Consider the following 19110-nt stretch of genomic DNA (forward strand, 5'->3'; position numbering starts at 1 on the left):
AAAAGATGGGAAAACAAAGTGCATTATTGCCCGTGCTGCCTCTAAAGTTTCCCTTAAAGTACGCCACTTCCTGGAATGACTTTAAACTTAAAAAAAAAAGAAATAAATAAAAATAAGTGCTGCAGCAGCGGAATAGCATCCAAACGGCGCTTCCCTTTACTCTGCAGGATGGAGGTCACCAAATCTTAACTGTAATTTTTTTTTTTTTTTTACCTTCCTCCGTCTCCTAAGATTAAATATTTGTTTACGTGTAGCCGCCTCGAAGCAAACCGCGCCACCCCGAGCAGCTTTCAGATTCATTAAGAAAACAAAAATGGCGGCTCTTGTTCTCAACAAATCCGTCGCCTTCGACAATCCGAGTTAATTTACTGGGTTTTCTGTTTTCAGAATGTGCTAATTCAAAAAAGAAGGGGGAACATACTGTGGAAAAATAAAAAAAAATAAAATGTTACATGCCTTCACAATACGCACGCTGTGTTGATGTGAACCTTCACAAGAGGGAAAACACCGTCTCTCTCTCTCTCCTTGTTTGCTTTCGTGTCTTTTTGTTCCTCTCCGTGCGTCCTTGTCGTGCTTTTTTTTTATTTTTATTTTACACTACCAAAAACACACAAAAAAGAAAAAAGCAGCTGTTCTGTGTGGATGTGTTTTTATGAGCTCTGAACAATGTATGTATCTTCTTAATATGCCAAATGTCTTTTTATAATGTAGTTTTCATGCACTGCTAAAAAAAAATAAAATAAAATAAAAAACCAGGGCAGAGTGAGAGGCAGCTTTAAACGAATAAAACGGAGTGTGGAGCCCTTTCTCTGTCGCACTCAGCCTTACTTCTCCTTTTAGACTATTTGGCTGTTTGCACTACAGAGCGCTAAACTTTCTACTTCTTCTCACACATTTCATCCTTCATTGTTTTTAATGTTTCTGTTTGTATCTTCCATTGTGCATTTGAAGATTTCTCACTTTTGTTTGTTGTTGTCGATGCTTAGCCTCGCTGCACCTGGACCGCCCTTTCTTTGTCTTCATCTCCCGCTACTCTCACTGTTATCTGTGTATTATTCTAGTAAAATGGTAAGCAGAGGTGTCATGTGGTAGTTATATACTCAGTGCTCAAAGGGTTGCTGATGGTAGAAACCTGTGCCGTTTGTAACATTTAGCAATAACGTCAAAACAAAGGGGACGTTTTTTTTTATTTTTTTTTATTTTTTGTTTTTCTTTTTTAATAACATATGTTAGTTTGTTTTTGTACATATTGCAGCTCCAGATCATGCTCAAAACTGTATGTCATTAAAAGAAGAAAGGAAAAAAACAGAAAAAAAACAAGAAAAAAACTTGCAATATTGGAATAAAATGAGAGTTTAAAAAGTGATAAAATGTGAATGTTTTTAATTAGTGAGAGTATGTTTTTTTTTTTTTTTTAATCATTTTATTTACTACTTTTACTCTGAATGGATGCTACAAAGGGTAACGGATAACTGACCTGGATTTGTCCTGCTCTTACGTAAAGCTTTCTTCTTATTTGCTCCTTCAGTGACACACGAGTCTCGCCAGAGTCGCTCTTCTCCTTCAAGGTCCACTTTGTGAAACCCACTAAAAGCACCGACTTGTTTTGCCCTGGATCTGAATGTGTGCGCTCCAGGTTCTTATACGCAGCCCTTTACACGCAAACTTCACAATTTAAAACTAAAAAAATTGATGTTTCTCCTCGGACGTGCAATACCATTCGCATCCAAATTTTCGCCAAACGTTTGTCACAAATTACCAATAATTATGACCCATGGACCAGAGAAATGAATTACATTAATCATGTGTTTGACTCAGTCAGATCTAAATAAGTAAGAGTTAGAGGGCCGATAAAAAGTTTTCACCCCCTTTGATCCTTTAAAATTGGGAAGGAGGCATTTATGTAATCAATTATTCTACTTTAAATATGTTTATATAATTATTTTTTATAGAAATCAGTTTTTTTGATATCAAAGGGGTTTTTTTTTGTCAAAAAAGCCAAATATTGTTGACTATAATTTGTAAAAGCAGTAAAAAAGGAGAAAACATTAAACGGGTGAATACTTTTTATCAGCACTGTGTAGAGCCATAACCCCCAAAAGACGCTTCCACAAGAGGAACTGAATACAAATGCAAGCCACACTTTTAGATTTTTTTAAAATAATTTAGTTGTAAACATTTTTTTTTTTCCCCACTTCAAAGTTGTGCACAACTTTACCGCCTGTACATATTACACAAATTCCTGCGAGACGCATTGAAGTTCATAGTTGTGACCGTGACTCATGGAAAACGTCTGGAAAATGTCGAAACATTTTCCGACGGCCATGTCTGCAATAGGTCGACAAATATCCCACGATCGTATTTTTCTAGTCAGTCGTTCGCCTGAAACGAGCCTGATCACAAAAAGACGGCGGAGAACGTTTGAGAACCCACATTTCACATCACAGCTGGCAGAGAACGACAAGAGAAATATTGGATTCTTCACAGGAAAAGAACAAACAAACAAAAAAAAAACACGCACAAGTTGCTACATTGATGCTGCTGTGTTCGACAGTAAGAACGTGTGGAAATCGAGTGGGTGAGGGGAGAGACTGACTCTTTAAAGACAAGCTGCAGGTGTTACAAATCCCACAAAAAGATAAGGCCGCTCCAGTTGTCCAGTCCTTCAGGTACATACATACAGAGGGTCAAGGGCAGCAGCTGTTTGTGCAGCGGTGGGTGTTTCAGTTCGAAGCTGCTGGTTGTGATTAATGTGTCGGTGAGGCCGGCGATTCCTAGAAGTTGAGGATATCTTCTAGGGAAGTGGGAAGGCAGCATGTAGAGATTCAAATCAAAGAGAACCTAGAAGCGGTTCAGTGTCTCGGCGTTTAGTTTTTTCAGAAGTATAAAAATGTTCCAGTATGTAAATTCAATGCTGAAAACGACTAATAAATTGTGGTGAGAAAAAAAAAACCCTACATTGTATTGATTATTTAGCCGCAGTAAGCTTAGTTCCGTTCAGTTTTTCTTGCTAAAGGGAGCAGAAATATTTCTAACCATATAAAGTTAAGCAATTTTTTTAAACCAATGTTGCGTTGAATTTAAATTCAAACTTGCTTGAATTATTTTAATTTTTACACGTGTTACGGTAATTTTGACTTGTGCTTCTCAGCCTTGGGACTTTTCCCGCTCTTTTTACTCTTCCTGCTAATTGCTAAGAAAATCACCATCTAACAACTTTTCTTTCCTTACAATTGAGATTAAGTGTGTACAAAATATATTTTTACTAAAATGGAAAACATAGGCTCCCGATGCCAGCCTATACTGTCTCGTTAGCATCAGTCTAAAGAACACCAACACTAAAAGTGCTGTTTTAAACATTTAGCAGCGACTAGGCTTCAAAAACACTCCAAAATGTCGGGGATTGAATCTTTTGTTCTCTAAAAGTTTAGGTTTAAACTTTAAGGTCGACTTTTGAAAATTAGATGCATCTGTATCAAGAAAGGGAAATAAAAAATAAATAAAACTTGAGCTCTCCCACACTGTGCAAACTCTCTGTATCCACCACAACTTTGGATCTCAAACTAAGGTACACAGACTATTTACTCACTGGTACCATTAAAACTGAAAGTAATACTTGAGCCATCCCTTATTTACCTAAGAAATATTTGGCAACCCCGAGGGCACTCGCACGGCACTAAAAGTTCATTTCCATGTAGTGAGTTGATCCTTTGGTATGAAAAATAAATAAAACGAGAACGTGTCCTTACAGAAAGGTAACACAACCTGTTGTGACGCAGCAGATCACTGTGAACCACACCCCATCGACCTCCAGAACACGTTGACTTTCACAACAGGAGCAAATGAATGGCGAAACATACTTCAAAGAAACAGCGGGGCTTGAAGATTTTCAAAAATATCCTTCATTTTCTCATGTGCAAGCCTGCATGACAAGCGTTTCAAAAATGCCGCCAAGCTACAAAACAGAGTGAAAACCAATGAAATGAAAATGGGTTTGAATCGAGGACATCATTCTGTCATCAATGAAGAAATGAACATGTAAATGTTTAGGATTTGTTGTCTTTGATTCGGCCTTTTTTAAAAGAAAAAGGCAACCTGTTATTTCACAACACACTACTGAACATTTCTTGTAACTTGTTATTCTTTTCAGCACAAATGCGAATTTAAACATTGATTGGAAATGGGATCGATACAAATCTAGCCGCAAGCTGCATTCGATTTGTCTCAGAGGTTGAAACTCAGAGGTGGGGACGGCGTCACGCCAGGCCTGACGGCTTTCCGGCTTCAACTCTGAATGTTTGTGGCGCTAATTACTTTTAGCTACTAATACATGTTGCTTCCAAATACAACAAAAGAAACAAACTTACAGATACAACCAAGAGTGGGCAATTATGAAGTAGGCAACTGACCAGCTACAAAGATAAAAAAAAATAAAAATACTGAGTTTCATTAGTTTCTGCTTAGGACATTGTTTTTTGTGACTAAAAATAATAATAATAAAAAAAGAAAAGTCCCACTTATTTTTGCCTGTGAACTGGTCTTTAAACATTAGACATAGTTTTAACATCTTCAAAAAAAAAATTATTTAAGAAAAATGTTTATTTCTTCATATCGACGCTTCTGGAGTATGTGTCAGTATTTACGTGTAGAACCGGGACATTGACTTATTTCCTGCTGCGTCAGAGCACTTCGAGTCACGCTCACGGCCCCTGAAGCTCTGAAGGTCTCTGAGAAACATCTGGCTACGATCGTCTGCTGTGAGGAGCCTGCATCGATCAAGGCGTTAGACTACCGACTCGTGTCGTTCCACACCAAGCTTAAAACGAAAGAAATACCCATCAACTGGTCCTGAAAGCACTGTGAGGGCTCAGCAACACACAACACGCCGTCTTTACTCCAGGCGGCATGCAGTGAGATCACGGGACCTTGCTGCACTGCGTCATGGGGATGTTCGTGTTGACGCAGGGTGTGCTCTCTCTCATGCTTTGAGAATAGACGTTCATGCCACTGGACAGCGTAAATCGTCTTTCCACGTCATTGTGCAACACAGATGGCCTCTTTGTCTTCCCATAGTAGAACCACTTCCGGATTCTCCACGAGATTTTGTAGTTAGCCAGTATGGCCCGCCGGAAGCGTTTGTTCATGAAGCAGTACACGATGGGGTTGACGCAGGACGAAGTGTAGGACAGCAGGTGGATGAAAGAGATGGGCGCCCCCGTCAGACGGTTCGCCGAGGTCTTGTCGAACGCCTTCCACGCGTTGACGACGTAGATGGGGGTCCAGCAGAGGAAGAAGAGAACGACGATGATTATGAGCATGTGTATGACGCGTTTATTGGCTACCAGCTCGTTTTGCCTGGAGTTTCGGGACGTCTCCGGTAACTCGCCGCTTTTGCTCCTCCTCGTTCTCTTGCTCTCAGATGAGTTGCAGCCATTGCCGTTTGCTGGTTTGACGCTGCCGGTACTGGAGTGGCGTTCTGGTGCGGACGAGCATGTGGAAAAACAAAGTGGCAGTTTCAGAGTGGACTCTTTACGCTACAGCAGGGACTGGGAAATCTATTTGGCTTTAGATTTCCCATTCTGCAATTTTCATTAATGGGACTAAAACCGAATGAAATGGTTTGGTTTAGTAAAAAATAAAATTGGTTGAAGTTCTTAGAATCGACTTAAACTTACTTTGATTTGCAGATATTATTTGTTTTTACCTCTGTGATCTATATTATTAGCATTGAGTGATAAATGACATAAAAATCCAGTTTGCAAGAACACTTCTGTTGTTTTTAAAGCAAACTTGTCATGCACTTCTACTGCGCAACAATGCTAAAGTAGCATCTTCTTGTACATCTGTGGTCCCAACTCTATTTAATTAATTCAGTCATCCACACTGTGACATTTTATAATGTTTCTCAACATGCTGTAAAGCACTCAAAACACATTGTCGCGTGCTGTAAGGTAAACAACAACAAACAATAAAACATTAGAAACACATGTAATTGTTGCAGTCATGTCATACCACTGCTGGAGCTCTTCAGGGACTGCGCTCGCCTGATTCCCTTGTACAGCTTCACGCAGATGCGTCCGTAGGCCGTCGCCATCATGATACCAGGAATCAGGAAAAGCACCAGCAGCAGCGCGATGTACCTACGATGACCACATGTCACCAGAATCAGTGCACTGCAGTGAGCATTTGTTGGATTGAACTCAAGGCAACGCCAAATTACTTTGTAGTAAATTAAACGTGGGCTGAATGAATGGTTCCTGGGGTGAGGGTTCCTCACAGGTCGTTTAAAAAAGCAGAATTTCTTCAGATTTAATGGTTTCATGTGGCTAAAGGTACAAATAAAGGGTAATTTGAATCTCACTCAACATGAGCTCAGTGTGATTGACAGCAAACAGAGTCTGATCTCTGTTCTTACTGCCAAGCTTTCGTGCCTGCTTAGGGGTTCCTGCACACGTATAAAAGTGATATAAAACTTGTTCAAGCCAGGATTGTACCGGTCCATCCCCCTGCTATTTACTCCCTGGGCAACTGCCCATATCACTTGTAACAAAACCCAACTTCCTGGACAAGCCAAGCAGACATGCAGCCATTTCAATCATGTTTTCTATTTGAATGGTTTTGGTTGCTGGATTTCCTCGCTCTCTCTTCATCAAGACGAGAAAACCACTCGGCAAAAAAGCCGTCTTAAGCTAACCGCTTTGCGGTAATCGTGTAGCACAAATCTCCCCAATGAATAGGTTTGTATCTTACCAGGACTGCTGGAACACTGCGTTGGGCCATACCAGGCGACACATGTGTCCCGTGCTGTTGTCGAGGCGGGTGAAGGGAATCAGGGTGCTGGAAATCGGGTAGGGCAGCATCAAGATGGAGGACACCACCCAAGTGGCGGTGATGACCTTTTTGGCGTGGCTCCTTGTCTGCCACGCCATGGAAGCGAGGGGGCTGCAAATGGCATAGTAGCGCTCGATGGAGATGGCCACCAGGTTGAAGGTGGAAACGCTGACCGAGACGCCTGCGCAGAGAGGAAAACACACCAAAAGCTCTGATTGACCATGAAGCGATATCCTTTCTCTCTCAGGTGTTAGTGTTTTACAGCAAATGCTTGATGAACTGCTTTTGTTACAGGACTGAAGAGATTAATGGTAATTTGCAGTGTCATGAAAATCTACTGACGTAAACAGTTAATTTATACTATAATTGGATTCGTATTCAGCAGATCTGGCATAACCTGACACTTGGTTACGCATAACGTTAGTGCTGGTTTGATGTTTAAGTTTGTCAAAACCACGTTGGACTCGATGCTGAGTTTCCCTAGATATACACTTTTTAAATAATTTCCAGCAACTAACTGAGTTTACTGTCCTGTTTGGTAACTAGGATCAATTAAAAATGTACGTGCGACTGAATTGAGACAATCTTTTTGTAAAGTGCGTATAGACGATATCTGTCATGAATTGGCGCTATATCAATAAACTGAATATTGTGTTGTGTTGCTTAATCCTGGAAATGAAATAACTATATTTCCTTTGTCGGAACCACAGTCTTAGATTCTTTCTGTGTTTATTACATAACTGAAATACACATTGAATGCATTAATACCGTGTCAGTTTTACAAATAAAATATATGAATGTCAAAGAGGTTTAAGCTAAGAATATAAATAAAAACCACAGTTTGTCCTATGTTTAACCATTTAAAAAAAAAAATTCTGCAGAATATTTGGAAAGCTGTTGCTTGTGATATTCATGAAAGGATGCTGAGGAAAGTAAAATGTAAAAAAGAGATGCCATGTCAAAATTTAAAATGAACAAATAGCACCAACACACCTTAATAAGTCAGAGCGTAAAAAAAAGAAACTAAAAAGACACATTTTGACACAGCCAAACTCACATATATGTTTTCTGTACAGCTACAGTTCATGCAAAGACAAACTAGTGCCATTAATTTGATCCCTTTTAACTCTCAGACTTTCTGTCTGCGAGTGTGTGTGTTAAATGTGACGTTTTGTCATATTTAACACACCGTTGCTGCATCTGATCAGTGTGAACACTGTCCTCCTTAGCAATGACAACTTGATCTATAAATACATTTCAAATTACGGCTGGGCACAACCTGCAAGAGTGACACAAAAGCAGATAAAAACATGGACAAATGACGCAGCAATCCCCGAGGACGGGCCTTTAATCTCCATGTACGGCTAAATAGAGCAACAGGAAGTGAGGAGAGGAATTAAAATCACATTTCCTCGTGTTTCTGTAATTGGATGAAAATGAAATATCTGCATTCAATGCATCATCTGTAACGACTCCACCTTGTTAGAAAGATCCCCACAGAGGTTTTCTGCAAGGCTCATGAAGACGTAATAAAAGGTCATTTATCAGAATCACAGGCAAATTAAAGTCAAGGAAGAGGTTCGCATCCCTGAACGAACTAAATCATCTCTGTTTAGTCTGTCTCTGTAGGAAACGTCAAATCCCAGAATCAAAATAAATGGAAACCCTCTTCCAGTGCCGTCTAATCGCCTTCATGCCCTCTGAAAGTTCCCACGTTGTGTCACAAACCCAGACTTTAAAGTATCTCAGTTGGATTTTATTTTTGTGTTCTTTCAAATATATAAATATGAATATATAGAGAGTTGACTAATTTTGAAATGGAAGAAATATGATTTTCTTTTTTTTTTTTTTTACAGATAAAAAGAATTAAAAATGTGGCACGAATTTGAATTCAATTACCCTATAGTAAAACCCAGTGCTACCTATTATCTTCAGAAGACACTTAATTAGTAAACAAATCAAGAAAATATGCATTTGTAGAAAACAAACTAACAAAAACTTAAACACTGCCATAACGCTTGCCATAGCTTGTCACTACATAGACAGCTAACACTGTAGATTGCTGAACGCACTTAAAATTAACATCTAACTCTATAACACTGCAGTGACGCACACCTATTAACTTTAACCTTTAATTAATAAAGACTTTCCCCTTCAAACTTCAGCTGGCCCAGCTGGATTCCATAGATAGATGAGAGAGTAGCATTTTTTCTTTTTATTAGCAGTACGCTAACCAGATGCAGCTAGCTTAGCATAAACAACGCAGCTTAGGTGGAATCCAATCTGTACAGTCTGTTAATCTTACACTTTTAACTTGGTCATGTAAGTTACTTTAGCGAGAAAAAAGTAAACATAAGGTAAGCATTGTTAACATTGTGGGAAACCTTATTCTTTGGAAGGACTCTATCACAATCTGTTGATCTGTTTAGCCAAGTTTCAAAGGTTTTTTTTTTTTAGATATTGTGGAGTTGTCAGACAAATGTAGGCAGACAATCTAGTACGGATACGCTGCCGGTGTTCTGCACTGTCCAAGCAGACGCATATCTTATAATAAGAGCAACTATGCCTCTGTAATGTCTGCAGCTGTCAGACAATGTGCAGCACGGGAGCAGGAAAAAAACGCTTGCACTGACTGGGAAATGACATATCTTTCCTGCTAATGGAGTCAAGTGGACCTAATGTGGACTGCCAAAAAAAGGGAAAGGTCCAATAAACACAACCTTCATTTCTCAATGAATGAGTTCCTGCGTTGCATGCAACCCCACAGGCTTATCTATCAGGACTTGATCTAAGACAAAGCAACGTAAGAGCATGAACCACAGAAAGCAATCCGAGAGATTTAAGCCGCAGCAGACAAAATCGGAGCTAGCGGATGAATTTCAATGACAGTCTGGCCGCAGCATTAAAAGCCATCAGGAAAAACTATCTCTTGATTGCTTTGCTAAACCCAACTAAACCGTTGGACCAAATTTGGACTCCGATGTCGACTAATTTTCTTATTGAAAGTAATACTCTCATTGTGGTTTTTGATCAAGATGGTTACAAACAAGCTTCAGGGCTGTGAGGACGTATTCACCCCGTTGCAGATTTAATCTGTTTTTTTGGGGTTTTTTTGTCACACTGAAATATTTTAGATCATCAAACTAGATTCAACACCAGATAAGCTGAATGAATACAAAACTCAGGAGGATAAATAGGCTACAGGACGTCAGAAAAACAAAAACAACACGCCTTGTTATATGAAAGAATATAAGGAAATGTGGGAAATAAAGTACTTAATATCAATCTGTCTGGAAAGGACCAGAAAACCACAATGAGAGCCATCATCCACAAATCAGGAAATCAGTGCCTAACTTTATCAGAAATGTCCGAACAACATCTAAAGAATTCATCTGCCTCATTTAAGGTCAATGTTTATGATTCAGAAATAAGAAAGAGACTGGACAATAACCCCCAATAATGTTCTACATTATATATTAACAACACAAGTCTTCTAGGAATATTTTCTGTTGATTTTAAGATTCTGTTGCAGTAAAGGGAAACTTGCATCTTGTTGCATGTGGTGTAAAACTTCATTACGACAGGCAGACATGGTGGTTGTGTCATGGTTTTACAAGGGAATAGTCAAAGTCTGCACTAAAATTGCTGTGACATGAGCTTAAACCGGCTGTACAACACTTTAAGAATAATCCGAAACAGCTGTGTAAAGAGTGGGCAAAATGACTACACAGTGGGTGTAAAAGACGCTTCGACATTGATCACAAACGGTTGATAGTAGCTGTTGCTAACAAAGTTGATACAAGGAGTTTTGTCTGATGTTGAGATTGGTTTTCAGGAGAAATGAGGCACATATTTAAATACTTTAACTAGTCCAGAGTCACTTGTCACTCATCTCTCAGAAGGCGTCTTAAAGGCGTATCTTCACACATATCCATGGTTCACGGTTTTAACAAGCACCCAAAGACTTGGACAAAACAAGTTGCAGGACAAAGCTTCACTTTTATACAACACGCATCATCTCCCGTCCAACTATAGCCAACTGAGGCTATATGCATCAGAGTTGGCCTCACTTTGGTTGGAAAGTTTACATTTATGTCGTCCCGAAGGGCTGAAATGTAGGACAGCTAACGATGGCGAACGTTACGTCTGCGGTGTTTGTCTTTCTCAGCCGATAAACTGATTATATTTGACGTGTCCTTGTTGACTCACGGAGGCCGCTCGGATTTTCTTCTTTACCCCGCGCCAAGTTATTTTCAGACGCAGTGTTTTGACGACCTCCTCAGAATACAGGGAAGACACAGAAAATGTCCAGTGAGGGCTGGCGTCTGGTATGATCGCTGCTTCAGAGCCCTCAGTCACATCAGAAGTGATTAGAGTTGTTACTCCCATTTGCACTTGACCAGAAAGGTAATTTGTGTGTTTTTCATACACAAAGAATGAACTGGTGAGATTAATTTTGGCAGGGGGAACAGGGCACCTTCTTCCTGCTGGTTTTCGTGGCAGTCAGTTTTCATCCTTTCTCATACAGATTATTAGGCAAGACCTAAATTGAAATTCAAAAGGCTTGTGGCTGGAAAAATATAAATTTATCCTCTCTGGACAAAAAAAAGGCCTCCTCTGGCCTGGATGAACTGTTTTTAGCTCAAGCTCATTAAATCTCCAGGAGCATTTGAACATGCAGGGAAATGAACCTTGTAAGAATGTCTCAGATGACTTCAATTATCTAATAAGCAATTACCATCACAACAAAAACTACAATAACTCATCATAGAGACAGAGTTGGATTATATTGCATTCAGCTTTAGGGAGATCAATTAAGATCTTTTCACACTTTATACTGCTAAAAAAGTATAAAAGTACTAAGCCCTCATTGGCTTTAGATGTTCCAGTCAAATGGACAACAATGCACAAAGTATGCACCCTATGCACCCTGAACACAACACAGGTGTGCAGCTCAGTAACTCCACAGAGAGAAAAAAAATCAGCAAAGAAGCAGCCGAATGACTGTGTGCGTTCATAAACCTGTAAGTTTTTTGTTATCATTTATGTTATTATGTTTCTGTTAGAGAGGTAATGTGCCAATTTATTTAGCTGTATAGTGTATTTACTGCTTTGATTTATTTTTATGTTTCTGTTGTAATTCTGGTTCTAATTAGCTTGTATTATTTTGTTTGTTTACAGTACCGCACACACATGTACATACCTGCTTCATGTACATTCTGGCAAATATATAAAGAGTAAAAATTGAACTGGACTCTTCCTGATCTGTTCCGCATCCACATAGTCTACGTTTCACCCAGAAGTCTTCCCAACACCGTCGCTGATTGGCTCCTGAAGCCTGAGGAGGAGACTCCGGATTGGTGGCCTGCCAGAGCTGGACATCCTGCATGCATCCCGCGCTCATCCCAACCAGCCACACTGTTTGTTTTTGTTAAACATCTTGTAAAAGTTCTTGAAGGAGTTTGCAGGAGTGAGCGGACGTTTATTTTTGTCTAAGTTTATATTTATTTAGGGAGGCAAGTTTTTGTCATTTGGTTATTTACTTTCGAATAGCTAAGTTCTGGTTAACATTAAGATAGTTGTTATATTCGGCTCTTCTGATTCACTACACGACCGGTCACTAAAAGGTACCCGGTCATGCAGACTGCTGCTAAAAACATCTATAAAAAAATGGGTTGCTATCAAGAGCTCAGTGAATTCAGCTGTGGTACCAGGAGGCTACAAGTAGAATAAGTCGTGGCAGTTCATGGAATGCAGTAGTCGCCGATTGTCTTCTGAGTAAACAGCTACCATCCTCCAAACTTTGTGAAATTCAGAATAATTCACAGAGCTCACAGAGAGCTTCTTGGAATGGATTTCCAAGGCACCAAGTCCAATGCAAAGCATAGGATACAGAGGAGTATCCACTGAAATCTGGTATCTCAATGGACCAGTACGGACCAATGGATTTTTATGGAAACTGCCTGACTGCTTTGTGTCGAGTAGAGGACAAATTATGACGGCTGCATTTTGTCAATGTGTGCAAAAGGGCTCAAAGCAAGTTCCATCTTGCCTGGAATGAATAGAGTCCTGATGTCAACACCATGGAGCACATTGGGAATAATCTCAGTTCTTCTGGTTCTGGTCTACTCAACATCCCCAGAACCAAAACATGGAGAAGCAGCATCCAGTTTCTATGTACCTCAAATCTGGAAGAAAGTCGAAACACTGAGTTTCGACTGCTGAGAGTTGCCTTTTGTTAGTAGGAGGTCAAACACTGATCAGCTGTGTATTTTCTTGATGACTGGAATTTCACAAAATGTAATCTGTGTTGCTTGTGTCATAGTTGGACTTTGAACTGACTTGTTGCTGAAATGTGCTTTGCAAATAAACTTGACTTGACTAAACTAGACGACCAGAGTCAGTTCATCTCGTTCCAAAAACTCCAGTCCACCTTCTCACATCTGTACATACCCATGAAGTACATGACCATCTTGCACATGCCGAGGCCAAAGATGAAATCCTTCATGACGTTGGGGACTAAGGTGAAGGGGATGCACACCAGGGAGATCATGAGGTCGCTCACTGCCAGGGACAGCAGGAACAGATTGGTGATGGTGATCCGCGATCTTCGTTTTACATGCAGGAGGACGACGATGATGATGCTGTTGCCTATGAGGCTGAGGAGGAAGATGATGCTGTAGAGGACGATCCGGACAGGCTGGGAGATGTCTGAGAAGGAAAGATGTGTTAAAGTCTTTGTTTTCTTTTAAATTGGAGCATGTCAATGTGGATTCTGGGAAGAAGCTCTCAGGCAGGAGGAACGCTAAGTGGGCTTCTGATAACGACAAGTCAGTCTACTTTTCCATCTGCATTAAAAATAATTTTTAGAATCATTTTTTTAACACCTCCTGTCCAGCAGTGTGGTGCTCGGAATTATTGTCAACAAATATATTTTTACATGCGTATCATGCCTTGATGCTCCACTTGAGAAACATATGGAACTTTGTTAGACATCGCTTTGGGTTTATTTCAAATGTAATGGACACAGAGACAAAACGAGAGATAGGCAGTGAAAAAGTTTGAAGGGAAAGAACGAAATAGGAGAGAAGGAGCCATATAGAGGACACAAGTCAACACCTCCGTCTAAACCTGCGGAAAGAGAAAACACAAAAACCAAGAAACCATAGCAAACTACATGCACACAATAACAGTTGCAACGTGACTGGAAAGTACGCAGTGGCAACTGAGAGTGCATCTGACAAAAACCTGAGTCTAAACAAAGATTGGTCCCGTCATTTAAAATTTCTCCCTCCTTATTAATGAACTGTTTATCACTACAAAACGTGTAGAGTCAGACAATCACTTAAATAGAACATGAAGTCAGCTAAACGTTGGGCTGTGCAGAACGACAACGACCTGAAGTACAACAGAAAGTCCATGTCTGATTGGATCACATGAAAGAATATTCTGGAAACATAAATACAAACAGAGAAACTGTTTTTTTTTTCTGTTCCTCAACAGGTCGTTCATCCTCAGAAACCGTTTGGTGCGGCTGCAATAAATACATTTAAAAAATCTACAAATAGAGTGCCAAACATCTGCAACCATGTAAAAGCTCACTATCAGTTGTCTCTGAAATGTTTTCAGTTACTTCTTGAATAGGTTTTTTCACCCTCATAATAAATGAAACCATCATTAGAAACCTGCTTTTTAAACATGTTCTGATACCATTTGAGTGCTAATCTGAAGCATTTCAGTAAGAAAAGTTGAATCAGAATGAAAATATGTATTTTTTAAACACTGTGACTTTCCCTTCTAGAATTTAATTACTGAAAAAGATGAAGTTTTTCAGTGGCATTCTGAGAGGCACCTGCATGTTGTGGGGCTTCTATCCCACCTGTCACCGTATGGAGCTTTCTGCCCATTTGGGCCACATCTCAGTTCCGCTCTGGGTCTTCTGTCCTCTTACACTCGGTGTATATTTTCAAAGTCATCTGCCTCCCTTAAGGAAACATCACTCTAATATTTATATAAAAATGTGACTCATGTGCAGCCCCGCTGATGCTCAGCGTGCGCATTTTTATGAGTCGGTGCATCACTTCGGGCTGTGCCTTCCAGGGTTTTATTTGCAAAAATGTTCCAAACTGGAGCTTTTTACGTCCAAGTTCTTTTTTTTTTTTTCCGAAAAGTGCACAAATACAATTTGTGCTCACTTGACCGTGCAGAACCAGCGAGCGCTGACTGCATTAGCTTTTGTGGAGGACCTGATCCGTGCGCGTAATGCGCAATGACGCAAGAAAAAAATGCCCAAAGCGCTCGCTTTTCCTCCCAGCTCGTTTCTTTTCTTTTCTTTTTTTTTTTTTACCACAATATGGAGTTCAGAAGACTATTTTAGGTAAATCGAGAAATCTTCACAGACATGTTACATCAATATACTGGTCTACTTTACCGTTAGACTTTGGAGAGGGGCCCCGTCTTGGCTCGTAATCCGAAATATTGATCCCGAAGCGGCTCAAGACGTTGCTCAGATCTGTTGAATTAATCAAGAAGTCATAGGCCGTGACAGTCTCCATTTCGCCTTCTCTCCTCTGTGTGTGAGCTCAGGTCAAATCTGTCTGAAGCTCAGCAGCGGTCATGCTCTTTCATAAGAGAGAGAGAGAGAAAGAGAGTGAGAGAAAAAGAGAGAGGTAGAGAGAGAGAATGCGCGAATGGATCTCGAACTTTAAATATCCATTCACAAAACAAAAGCAGCGAGAGAAGGAAAAAAAAAACAGCTGTCACTGCTGCGCTCCTCTGTTGTTGACAGCATGCGGAGAGGGATCGTCAGCCCGCCTATATGACCACCAAACCCTCCTCCCTTCCAAAGAAAACTGGCAAACAAATCCCGATCAGAGCTGAAGAATTTTATTACAAACATCATTTGTGTCCTTGGCAATATTGAAAGGGCTTCTCAGCCTCTGCGCGGGCATGCTGCTGCAGGCTGTGGCATTTTCTTGAGAACGGGCGTAAAAGTGTAAGCGTTCTGATGCGTGTATAGACAGACAGACAGACAGACAGACAGACAGGCTGCCATCAACCATTAAGTTACGCGTTCAAAAGGCGCTGATTATTGTACTAAAAAGAGAACGCCAAAATGCATTAAAAAAGAAATATTTACACGCCCTCTGTTGCTGTTGTACCAAACAGAATAAATGAGTGGCTTTTTATAACTAATTTCCAAGGAGGCGATAATAGATGGTTAGGAGGACTCATAAAATGACGAGGTAGCAGGTAAAACAGGCTGGACCGGGCTTAGTTTCACTCCTCAGTTTGACATTTCTTTGAATCAGAGTACTTAAGAAAACGACACTAGATTATTTTCTGATGCCATAAACTTGTCCTCGCTGTATAATCGCTTCTTACTTTTGTTATGTTGTCGCTTTTGTGAATTTGCATGCTTCCATTTGCCTTTCACTTGACTTTACAGCTGGTATAGTGGACTTTTCCCCACAGGGGATCAATAAAAATATATTTCTATGCTATTCTATTTTAATCAAGTCCAGTCAAAATCTATGTTACATTTGGCTTGATTTGTGTTCTGCTGCATCTTATTCTTTTATGATTTATTGGATTTATAAGGTGTATTTTTGGCAGCAAAACAAAATCAAGTTGCTTCATACTAACCCAGAGACCATGGCAGCAATTTCCCAAAGCTTTATTCGTGTCTTTCCACAGCCAAGGTATTTAGAGGAGGAGCCGTTTAAAAGACATACCACGTGGCTGAAGAAATCCGGTGTTTGACTTGACTTGTTATCTGCGTTTCATCTCATCTTTCTAATTACAAACCTAACTAAGATAACAAAAGAAAACGTGAATGTTGGGAAATATTTGCCTAAACATTCTCTTAAGAAAAGATTCCTTAGAGGAATAGCGTTCAATGTAAACTTCACAAATCGTTCAAACCTTTAGGAAATGTTAGCTAAAAGGTTTCTTAAGGATTAATTGCAGCTTCCATTCCATGTGAAGAATTCCCTAAAGGTGAGTTGTGCATTTGACATTGCCTAAATATTTTATTAACGTTAGCTTGAACTGTTATTATCTTTTCAGACAACCTTTGAAGGTTACATTCGACAATGGGAGAAAAGGTTGCTGCGGTTTTATTTAGTCGGAACCAAAGTATCAGGTGTTTGTTTCTCGCGCGCCGACCTTGGTTGCTAAGTAACCCCCTGGTGCTGCTGCGGCTGCTGCTTGAGGGATGCTGAGAGTTTAGCCGCAGCATCTCTTGAAAGCGGGCCGTGTGAGGTGTCCAGGTGAAACCGGAGGATGGACGAAGGCACCGAGTTATCCATGAGCATCGCCCATATCGTCCAGCGTCTCAAAGGAAGCCATTTACACTCTCAAATAGAGAGGCAAGCTAAAGTGAGTCAGTTAGCATGCGGCTAACGATGCGGAGCTAGCTGCTGCTGTATGGTGCAGTGTTTCAGTAATGAGCAGGTTTTTCTTTCTTTCTTTCTTGTTCAGCTTCATTGTAAACTATGAAACTCTTTTTAGGACTGTTTACATCGTCCTGAGATAAAATTGGAGTCGCTAAAGGAAGACGTGCGCAGTTTTCTGAAAACATCAGGTGGGTTGAGGTCTATTTTGCTACCTGCTGCCACGCCACAGCACGCCTTTAAAAGAAGAGCGACAGAATGATAAATATCCGGATGTGTTTCTCTAGGTTGGGAGAAAAAGCTGCAGAATGCCATCTACAGAGAACTTCACATGTAAGTCAAATATACATGAAGCACTTTTCCCAAACAGCTGCCAGGATCCAGTTAGGACTTAGGTTGCATTCAGGTTCTTGGTGACGTCCAGGAAGATCTTTTTCTCTATCTTCAACGACATGGAAATATTTTCAATATTTGGAGCTTCTTTAACAACAAACACTCGTTGTTGAGAATGTTTTTTTCTCATTCTCCATCAACATATCTGACTCTCTATTTAGGTCATCCCCATCTTTTAATACTGGTCCCCTGTTCTGTTTTATAACTTTTTTTTTGGACAGAGAGAGGATTCTGATGTATTCAGATCTGAATGAAATATCTTTCAGATCGGAATAATTGGGGAAAAAGAAAAATAGGATGTGCACATCTTTATTTGTAGACTTTAATCTCTGTTTTGTTGCCTGTAAGATCCATCCATCCTGTTGTTTTTCCATATTTAAGTAAATATCTGGAATATCTGCAGTGGTTTATGTCTGGAAAAGAAAACAAATAAAAAACCCCTGCTGTGATCTGGGAGTGAGATCTGTAGAGTTAAAATCCATTGTTACAAACGCGGACATTATTGCTCCCCACAAAACTCCTTCACAAGACCAAAAAGATCTGGTTCTTACATTACTGACTCACAGTCGGTTTGGTATACTTGAGGTTGTAGGTTCGATTCCAGCTTCTTTATGTCACATGTCGATGAGCCCTAACCCCGATTGTACTGCATGTTGGTGAGTGTCGGTAGGTAAAAGTAGCTGTAGTGCAAAGCGATTCAAGTGGTCAGTATGACTAGTAAGATACTATATAAATTGAGTACATTTCCTCCATCCTGTAATCAATCAGCACATAACTGGACAGCTCATTTACATGTAGAAGCTTCAGTAAAAGGAGGCTGCAGCCACAAGCATAAAGTGCTTTTGATTTTCAGCTCACAGATACACTAAGAACGTTTTCCAAGAAATCATCTGTAACGACATAAATCTAACGTAATGCAATCAAAATGCAGTTTTAACAGTTTTTTTTTTCATTCAAGTATAAAAACTGCAGTAAATTAACCAGATTTCACTCTTTCACACCTGTGTTGTTCAGATAAAGCTTTTTAATAATCTGCTGCCACTCTTTTCAGATATATAAAACTATTATTTTATAATATTCATACTCTTCACTGTTAAGTTTATGTCATAGTGTTTAGGAGACAGTTTCTCATCTATATATTCTTATTTTCATTGCCTTTGAATTGTTCATACTTTACCTTTTTTTTAATCTGGTATACAACTTCAGGCTAACTGGCTAAAACTAATACATTTCTCTGACATATGTGTCTCGCACCTCCCCTCATGTTAGCGGATAAGTGAGCCTCTTTTGCTCTCTGGAGGCTCAGACATCAGCGTTGACTGCGGCCTGCAGTCAGCCCTGTGAGCTCCTTGTAGGTGTTTACAACAGGATGTATAGTGTTTAATGCACTGTGTCCTTGACTCATTCAGCATGCCCTGAGCAGGCTTAGTGAAACACTTAGTGCATCTAGTGGAGATTTGTTCTGAGTCATCTAAGCTCTGATTGGGGGGTG

General features: G+C 40.0%; 2 protein-coding genes across 3 annotated transcripts in view; one reads left to right on the plus strand and one right to left on the minus strand.

The window, feature by feature from the left end:
• Positions 1 to 195: 195 nt before the first annotated feature.
• On the minus strand, positions 196 to 15812 carry cckar (cholecystokinin A receptor). 2 transcript variants are annotated; one of them, XM_008435483.2, is made up of 5 exons: positions 15263 to 15810; positions 13285 to 13542; positions 6751 to 7012; positions 6013 to 6140; positions 196 to 5476 (listed from the first exon to the last, which is right to left on the minus strand). In XM_008435483.2, the coding sequence occupies exons 1-5, from the start codon at positions 15384 to 15386 to the stop codon at positions 4917 to 4919; spliced, it is 1332 nt and encodes a 443-aa protein (XP_008433705.1). In that variant the 5' UTR covers positions 15387 to 15810; the 3' UTR covers positions 196 to 4916. The 2 variants fall into 2 exon arrangements, with proteins under 2 accessions (XP_008433705.1, XP_008433706.1); XM_008435484.2 differs by lacking the exon at positions 13285 to 13542 and having other exon boundaries at positions 15263 to 15812.
• A 1136-nt stretch (positions 15813 to 16948) lies between these two features.
• Positions 16949 to 19110, plus strand: part of tbc1d19 (TBC1 domain family, member 19) — a 17629-nt gene continuing 15467 nt past the window's right edge. The window contains exons 1-3 of the mRNA XM_008435481.2: positions 16949 to 17211; positions 17344 to 17416; positions 17513 to 17558. Coding sequence (XP_008433703.1) covers positions 17116 to 17211; positions 17344 to 17416; positions 17513 to 17558 — 215 coding nt within the window. The 5' untranslated portion in view covers positions 16949 to 17115. The remainder of the gene's footprint in view (positions 17212 to 17343; positions 17417 to 17512; positions 17559 to 19110) is intronic.

The sequence above is a fragment of the Poecilia reticulata genome, linkage group LG18 (assembly GCF_000633615.1).
Source record: "Poecilia reticulata strain Guanapo linkage group LG18, Guppy_female_1.0+MT, whole genome shotgun sequence".
Classification (NCBI taxonomy): domain Eukaryota; kingdom Metazoa; phylum Chordata; class Actinopteri; order Cyprinodontiformes; family Poeciliidae; genus Poecilia; species Poecilia reticulata.

Excerpts from the sequence above, each read along its gene's own strand:
- cckar (XM_008435483.2), bottom strand. The coding sequence starts at position 15,386 with ATGGAGACTGTCACGGCCTATGACTTCTTGATTAATTCAACAGATCTG. Across the intron at positions 7,013-13,284 it reads GATGGTCATGTACTTCATGG|GCGTCTCGGTCAGCGTTTCC; the intron begins GTATGTACAGAT and ends CTCTCTGCGCAG. Across the intron at positions 6,141-6,750 it reads GCAGTGTTCCAGCAGTCCTG|GTACATCGCGCTGCTGCTGG; the intron begins GTAAGATACAAA and ends TGGTCATCGTAG.